An 8,682-nucleotide genomic window follows, 5' to 3' on the forward strand; every position below is an offset into this window, starting at 1 on the left:
ATGTACAATAATGTTTTTTTTCCTAACTAAATATTTGTACTATATATATATATATATATATATCCCATTGTATGTGAACTAAACATGACGCAATCATAAGATAATATCATATATCCTTTTTTTTTTTTTTTTTTTGAAGTAATCATATATTTAACTAGTCACGCTTTTCCATCCCATGCTACTTGCATATTTGACAGAAAATCCGTAAGGTTGCCGGTCACAGAATCATTACCCGCCTAACTTAAGCCTAATGTGCCTTTCTGGATTTTTTTCTACTATTATAAAAGCCCCATTTGCAGTCTTCAAACTACCACGCATTTCTACTTTTCCTTCTCTCGCTGTGTCTGTGTCTAACTGTCTTTGGGGTTTCCCATTCGTTTCTCAAGGATGGGTGAGGAGGCTATTCAGTTCTTCCATACCAATGGGTATGCCAATGGGTTCTTAAAGATTCATGAAGAAACTAATCAAACACTTACTAATAATCATGAGGACTGTTCTTGGTATGAAGAAGTGATTGATGATGATCTCAAATGGTCCTTTGCATTGAAGAGGTTCGTCTTCAATCTTAGTCCATAGCCAAATATGTTCAATCGTATTGTAAATGTCATATTTATGTTAGTAGGCCAATTATCATTTCGTGCATAGGATATATGCGTCTTTCTTCTTATAGTGTCTAAGTTTACATCATTTCGTATTGATGTATATATTCACGCATGAGATATCTTCTCATTAGAAAGCCCTCCTCCCCTCTACAACCTTCCTTATCTCTCTCTCTCATAAATAGATTTAATAAGAAACAATCTTTTATTTTCATGACTAAATTAACTTAGCTACTATTCATTGTTCCATAATTCGAAGTAAACTATAGGCTTCTTTCCAATTAACTATATTAATTTGGAGATCATGCTAGATATTGAACATCTATCTCTCAAGATCTTAAGCAATTTTTCTTGTATTCTTTTTAACACACGCCCCCCACACCCTCCCCCCCCCCCCCCCCCCCCCCCCCCCCCCCCCCAAAAAAAAAAAAACGGTAAAATAGAAGGTTTAAGCATGTCTTTTTATACATATGGTAATTATGCACTAAATAATCATGTTTTCTTTGCTATATATTAATTTCATTCTTTCTCCTTAATTAGGGTGCTACATAAAGGGATTAGTGACTACCAGGAGATAGCTCTTTTGGACACGAAACGTTTCGGGAAGGTATACATATGATATGATTTTTGGACTAGAATCCTAGAGTCAATCTCATGTTTTAGATTTTATGTTTTGTATTTATATATATACATAATAGTGTAAATGTGATTACATCGTTTATAGACTGGACATGACATTAGATACATCTTTGTATTTATAATATGTGATATGAACCATTTGTGGATACTAGTTCATGATTTTGTATTTTGTTTAGATTTCAAATTAATTAGTTTTTTTTTTTTAAATGAAAATTTATCCTCTAATGCTCCTGCATCCCTGATGCCTTTGTGGGTTTATTGGATATATAGGTCTTGGTGATTGATGGGAAGATGCAAAGTGCAGAGGTGGATGAGTTTATTTATCATGAATGCTTGATTCATCCCGCTCTCATATGTCACCCAGAGTAAGTCCAAATCTCTTATAGCTCAAAAACTTATATACATATATATATATATATATATTTATTTATTTATTTATATATATATATATATATTAAATTTTGTTCTTTTGTTTGATATTCATTTGGACAATCATTAGATGGTGTATTCCATTATATGCAATGGATCGAATTTAGCCGTCCAGTTTTCCTGTTCAATAATGGTCTAGAACTGTCATTCATCTTAATTTCATCATATATATATGTGCGCCCGAATCTTTTTCGTTTTTATTTTTTTATTTTTTATTTTTTTACTTATGCAAAAATTACTTGAATGATTAAATTACGAGTGTTCAAACTACTTTTGTTTAAATAATTTTGTTAGACGATTTACCCAGCTAGCCCTCTACAAATTCATGGTAATTTACACTACATTTTAGTTTCTGTCATAATAAGCATATTGGAAATATACGTCGAATGCATGGCCCATGAGATAATAATTTGGGTCGATAATCTTTCTAGCTATATGACAAGAAATATAGTCGATACTATAATTAACTAAAAAAAGTCTCCCCCTGGTCGGACTTTGACTCACCCAATTGGACTAAATTTGACTCATTTTATTCCGTGCAGAGCCAAAACCGTATTCATAATGGGTGGTGGTGAGGGGTCGGCTGCAAGGGAAGCACTCAAGCACAAATCATTGGAGAAAGTTGTTATGTGTGATATTGACCAGGTTCCCACCATTTCTATTCGCTAATTATTATTAAGCATATTGAGTTATACATTGTCATGTACATTTATTTTTCTTTTTTAATAAATAAAAAAGAAGTAATTCAATTCCAACAGCGTAGTGTTTTAAATTCACAATTTTTTTTTTTTTCAGTGTGGGTACATGATAAAAATTGTGTGAAAGGCATATGTTGATGATGCTGTGAAAATTTGTCTATCCATCTCTTCTCGTCTTTTAATTTTTATTTTTAATGAACTCTTACTAGTCATTTATTTGGGAGTAAAGTATGAACAAGAATTTCAGTATATATAGGAATTAGGGATACGAGGGAGAAGTCCATTCTATGTGTAGTTAGTCACTGCATTCTGCTTTTACCTTTCTTTGTCACTCGCAGCAACTTTATGTAAACTTGGCTTTAAATATTTGTATACCTTTAATATCATATGCCTATTTGAATAATATTGTTGGACGCTTGTTTCAGGAGGTGGTCGACTTCTGTCGTAGATACTTGACTGTAAATCAAGAGACATTTTGTCACAAGAAGCTTAATCTTGTTATTAATGATGCCAAGTAAGTATTATGCTCCTTTGTTTAACTCAAGGGCTGTTCGGTAAATTCTGATTAGTTACAACTATCAAATTCAAATGACACAGATTGGCTAAAGTCTTTTAATTTTTAACTAACAAAATTTAATATGTTCATTATCACCATATTTTATTTTTGGAATTCGCATGCTTTTTTTCTTTTCTTTTTTTTAAGAATTACTTACGAGGCAATTGTCCTTATAATAAAGCTGGAAACCTTTTCTTTTTTATAGGTCATTTGACTCAGTTAATAACATTCATATCACATTATGTAAAATAGTATAAGTGTCATGCACATATAAACCCAAAAATTACCACATCAATCAATTTAAAAGTGTGTAAATTTACATTTTTGTTAAAACATAATATACACAGTCACTATTCACATGCATATCTATTTTTTAATACTTCTTTACTTATTTACACAAAGAGAGAGAGATATGATTTGAGAGAGTAATAAAAAATTGATAAATAAATAATATTTTAATCAAATGTATTGAAAAATAAATAATCTAATATAGAGTGTTTTGAAAAGTGATTGTGTAATAGCTAAATAGACGACGACGACGACAACAAAAAAAAATAATAATAATTGCACAAGTGAATGCTAATGCTCTTAGTAGGTCTTCACATATACCATGTTGATCCGCTAGCTTTGGTTACGAGAGACACTGCCAAGTCTAATCAACGGAATGTATGGCCTAATGTATTTATTTTTTTAATTCATTGTAACTCTAGAAGCGCGATTCATTTAAATTTTAGACCTTTTTCTTTTTCTTTTTTTCTTTTTCTTTTTTTTTTGAAAAAAATCTTTCAATAAATAACCATTTTAGGAGTCCTGGATTAGCATCTTATTACACCATATAGTGCAATTATTATAAATTTTAATGCATAAATTGTACAAAAAGTTGCAAACTAATGCTAACTTAAAATTTAAGAAATTTATTTATTATGTTATTGACATGATAACGAGGACAAAATTGAGAGTGCATATTGTTGCTTGTTTTGCTTGGTATATATTGTGGGTCTCTTTAGCATTGTCCTTACACGATATCATATGATTTGAATAAATTTTGTTATTAAAGGGCTGAATTAGAGAAGAGGGATGAGAAATTCGATATCATAGTTGGAGATTTGGCAGACCCAGTAGAAGGAGGTCCTTGCTATCAGCTCTACACAAAATCTTTCTACGAGAAAATTCTAAAACCTAAGCTCAATGAGAATGGCATCTTTGTGACACAGGTAACATGTCACTTGGAAAAGCTTTACATAACTACTTGGAGTCATGTTCTTCAGCTTATCCGATGGATAAAACAGACCAAAAATTTATAGATTTTCTGTCGTATAGGCTGGACCAGCGGGTATTTTCACACACAAGGAGGTCTTCACCTCTATATACAACACAATCAAGCAAGTCTTCAAGTGTAAGTCTCGCATCCAATCCAAAACAGTTCACCTTATCAACTTTTTTTTTTTTTTTTTTTGGTGGAAATATTGAGACAAGCAGAGCCACCCAATATGGACTCCCACGTCGAAGTGTTATTAATTTTCTCCTATGCGTGCTTGCAGATGTGGTTTCATACACAGCTCACGTGCCATCTTTTGCAGATACATGGGGATGGGTCATGGTATGTTACATGTTTCGATAGAAATGGATTAATTTGAGTTTGCTTGGTTGTTTACGCGATAATTAAATTCAATCCAGGCCTCAGACCAACCTTTCTCTATTAACGCTGAGGATATTGACAAAAGGATTGAAGCAAGAATTAATGGCGAATTACTCTATTTAAATGGTGCCTCGTTCCTTTCCTCTGCCACCATGAACAAGACCGTTACTCTATCGTAAGTTCACTTGATTATAGAAGCAACTAATTTGAAAAAAAAAAAATTTTGAATTTAGTCCTAGGCTATTACGTGCGTAGTACTGTTAGTTAAGCCTCTAGTGCTAGTAGACATGGTCACTTGCATTATATGAGACATATCTTCATCATTTTTTTGGTGATATAAACTCTCTTAATTAAGATGGATTTGCCATTTCAGGTTGTTGAATGAAACTCACATCTACACAGAAGAAAGTGCAAGATTCATTCATGGACATGGGGTAGCTTATCGCCGTTGAGGTCACAAGCTACAGGTCGGGGGGAATTGCTGTACAGAGGAAAAGATTGAAGCATTGGTTTTACACAATTGATGTTAGCTAGCTTCATTGGGCCGTTTAGAGGGTTCAAAATGATAAACTGTAACAAAAAGGTTTTATCTGATATGAATGAAATATGAGGCATTCCTCCATTCAGATTGTAGCACTGCACGGATATAGGTTTTTTTTTTTTTTTTTGATGATGAAGGGGGCCCCCCCGTAGTTTCTTGGTCTTCATCTTCTTTTTTGGTTATCAATTAAATTCATCCATTCCAGAAGATACTTGTGCGTCGTTCAGCGACAATCATCTTAATTCTTAAGAAATGTCAACTTGAGAAATTACTAATAAGCACTCATAGCAGTGAAGCTAAATCTAAAATTTTTAGCTCCATTGCTACAGTGCACATTTATAGATAGATATGCACTATTCATGAAAGCTAAAAAAATATATACTATTTTATTCTCCCCACTTGCTCTGTCTTATCACCGTGCCTCTCTCTCTCTCATTCACTCTCATCTCTATCTCTAAAGCTCATCTCTCTCAACTCCAGTCTAAAGCTCATCGTCAACGTCGCCTCCACCGACCTCAACGTCACCGGCCCAAGCCAACCCAAGCCCCGAGCCACCAATCCACGCCTCCAACCCACGCCTCCGCCGATCAAACCCACGCCGACACCGTCCTCCCCAAGCCGCAAGCCACCGTCTCCGCCCATCTCTCTATTCTCTTTGCTGTGATTGAGTTTTTTTTTTTTTGTTTTTTTATTTTTTTTTTATTTTTTTTTTTTTATGTATTTTCATATGGGTTTGGTGGCTGTGGCGGTGGTGGTTGATTTTGGCTATGGTAGTGGTGGTGGATGATTTTGACAGTGGGATTGTGGATTTTGATTGTGGTGGTGGTGGATGATTTTGGCTTTGGCAGTGGGTTTTGTGGATTTTGGCTATGAGTTTTGTGGTTTATGATTGTGGTTGTGGTTGTGACAGTGGCAGTTGGTTGTGGTGGTGGTTGTGATGGTTGGTGAGTTTTCTGGGTTTTTGTTTTGTTCTACTTCACTGGTTTGGCTATGTTGATTTTTCTGGGTTTTTATTTTGTTCTTCTTCACTGGTTTTGATAGGCACGGTGGGGTTGTGGTTGTGCAGTGATTTTTATGGGTTTGATGGTGGTTGTGGTGGTGTGTTGGTGGTTGAATGAAATATTATTTTATTGTAGTGTTTATATTATTTTATTGTGTTAAAAGGTAAAATAGCTCAACTGCTGTAAGGTGTGTGAAGGTAAAATAGATAAAGTAACTTTTTGTGTAGCTAAAAAGTTAAAATTTTAGATCCACCGGTGTGGATGCTCTAACTAGTTTGAACCATGTATGCTAGCTTTGTGCCCAAAATAATAATAATAATAAAGGACATTTATTTCTAAATTCATTTGTTTCATTCCGATAATATAAAAATAGCTAGAAGAGTTGCACAATATAAATATAAACTACTCATAAACCAATACCAACAAAGTCAAGAGGCCAATACCAAGAAAACTAATTCACAAAACCGAACCTTCAGTTCAGATACTCCTCAGTCCTCAGCTTCGCTTAACAGGGTCAAAGTTGGCAACACCAACAACAGCTCCAGCAAGCACTGCTAGCACGACTCCACCGGCAACAATGCTGAGCAGAAAGTTCTTAAGAGATGGGGACACACCAGGCCCTGCTGCCTCAGCCACCTCAGGTATAACCATTGAGGCTGTAAATGCAGCTGCTGTTAGGCCTGTCACAGCCTTTTCCTTAAGAGAGGCCTGCACTTGAAGCCAGACTTTTGACTTCGGCTTCACAAACATAGCCTTTTTTGATGGTATTATTGGTAATGGCTTGAAGAAGAATTCTGAGCTAGGCTGGTTTAGCTTATTTTGGGCCGCGGAAGTGAGTGGCATCGCCATTGAAACAGAAGATGCCATTTTTGCGAGTGTCACTTTGTTTATCAATCTTGCTTGGTTTGCAACAAGTGATGTCAGTATTCTATTCACCCTCTTAGAAGTTAGAAGAGAGATGGGGCTTAGATATTGGATGTACAAATCAGGCCTGGAATAAGATGGGAGGTGGAAATCAGAGATTTGCAGCTTATGTGTCAATTTGGAGTTGTCCTACATGGCAAATTTTCCACCTGGTTTGGAGGATAAGGTTATCCTCTTAGATTGATCCATTAGGATTAGATTTCTCTTGTACATGAAGAATACGGTTAAGACTTATAGTTTGTTCTATTCATATGGAAAACCTGAACGCTAAAATAGACTGAGGGAATAAATTGTTATAATTTTAAAATTTTAAAATACCAAAATTAAAAATTTTAAAATTGAGGAACCAAAATCGAAAAATACGTCAGATTTAATGAACAAAAAAAAAAAATGCATTTTAAACTAAAATAGTAACAGTAAGTAACATTTTTTTTTAATGTCCTCTTTTGTCAATTCCCACTTCTAACAGCTCTTTAGATATAACATCTTTAAAGCACTTTTATAACCTTGGTTTCTCTTGTCCTAGGGTTGCGCTGCGCGCTCTCTAGTCACTCGTAGAATTTGCGTCCCTTTCTCAATAAAGGTTGTCCTATTCCCTCCATTGACTCTGTTCATTGGTAGGGCTTCCGTGGGTAGTTCTATACTGTCCCATTCTCCTCTCCCTCTGTTCGTCTTTTTAGACTCCTGTTCGTCTCCTTTCCTTTCTGTTTTGCCTTGCAATGGAGGAAGTGGAGAGTATATGGCAGAGGCTGTCTCTCTCTGCAGAGGAGGAGGCTGGCCTTGAAGTCCCAAGCCTTCCCGAAGTGTCGAAGTCTCTGCTAGCTGGTAAATTCCTGTCTCACCGTATTATCAATAAGGAGGCAGTGCTAAGGACATTTAAGCCGCTTTGGCGCACTCGAAAACCCTTTCACATCTACGATGTGGGAGAAAATAAAATGATCTTTGAGTTTGAAACAGATACTGATTTGGAAAGGGTCCTGGAGTATGAACCCTAGACTTACGACAAACATTTGGTAATTTTTCAAAGGGTTGATAAGGCATCCACGGTTGCGTCCCTAGCCTTTAACGAGTGCACTTTCTGGGCCCAGATTCACGACCTCCCCATTAAGAGTATGACGCCGGAGCTGGGTATGAGTCTAGGTAATTCCATTGGGAAAGTTGTGTGTGTGACTGAGCCTAACGTGGATGGGTTTATTGGTCGTTTTCTTCGTGTCCGTGTCACTCTCGACGTTACCAAACCCTTGAGTAGGGGGACGAAACTTAAGGAAAATGGTGTAGTGGTGGGGTGGGCATCTTTCTGTTACGAGAGGCTTCCCAACTTTTGCTATTGGTGTGGCTGCCTACTACATAAAGACAGGGAGTGTGAGGTCTGGCTACAGAACAAAAGTAAGCTGACCATGGGAAAGCAGCAATTCGGTCCATGGCTACGAGCTGAGCTGGATCGTCCGGCCCGAAAAGTGTTGGCCTCCTCTAGTGTTTTTGCTCAGGCCGGCGTCCTGTCATCAAGGCCTGTCACGGAAATCCCATCTCCTTGCCCTTCTCCCAATGCATCCGTGGGTAGGTCTGCCCGAGAAGCTGCCAAGCCACCAGTTGAGTCAGCGCATAAGCTGGATGTGGATACCTCGGACTTAGCTACTGAAAATTTTGAAAAGACTT

General features: G+C 36.3%; 2 protein-coding genes across 2 annotated transcripts; one reads left to right on the forward strand and one right to left on the reverse strand.

Moving 5' to 3' along the window:
• The first annotated feature begins 220 nt into the window (after nt 1–220).
• Nucleotides 221–5,308, forward strand: LOC115974856 (thermospermine synthase ACAULIS5). The gene is made up of 10 exons (XM_031095398.1): nt 221–551; nt 1,140–1,206; nt 1,509–1,603; nt 2,210–2,312; nt 2,791–2,879; nt 3,979–4,135; nt 4,242–4,317; nt 4,463–4,521; nt 4,599–4,735; nt 4,934–5,308. Exons 1-10 carry the CDS (start codon nt 388–390, stop codon nt 5,010–5,012), a joined length of 1,026 nt encoding a protein of 341 aa, XP_030951258.1. The 5' UTR covers nt 221–387; the 3' UTR covers nt 5,013–5,308.
• Nucleotides 5,309–6,409: 1,101 nt separating this feature from the next.
• On the reverse strand, nt 6,410–7,082 carry LOC115978135. The gene has a single exon (XM_031100159.1). It carries the CDS (start codon nt 6,967–6,969, stop codon nt 6,598–6,600), a length of 372 nt encoding a protein of 123 aa, XP_030956019.1. The 5' UTR covers nt 6,970–7,082; the 3' UTR covers nt 6,410–6,597.
• Nucleotides 7,083–8,682: the final 1,600 nt, after the last annotated feature.

The sequence above is a fragment of the Quercus lobata genome, chromosome 2 (assembly GCF_001633185.2).
Source record: "Quercus lobata isolate SW786 chromosome 2, ValleyOak3.0 Primary Assembly, whole genome shotgun sequence".
NCBI lineage: Eukaryota > Viridiplantae > Streptophyta > Magnoliopsida > Fagales > Fagaceae > Quercus > Quercus lobata.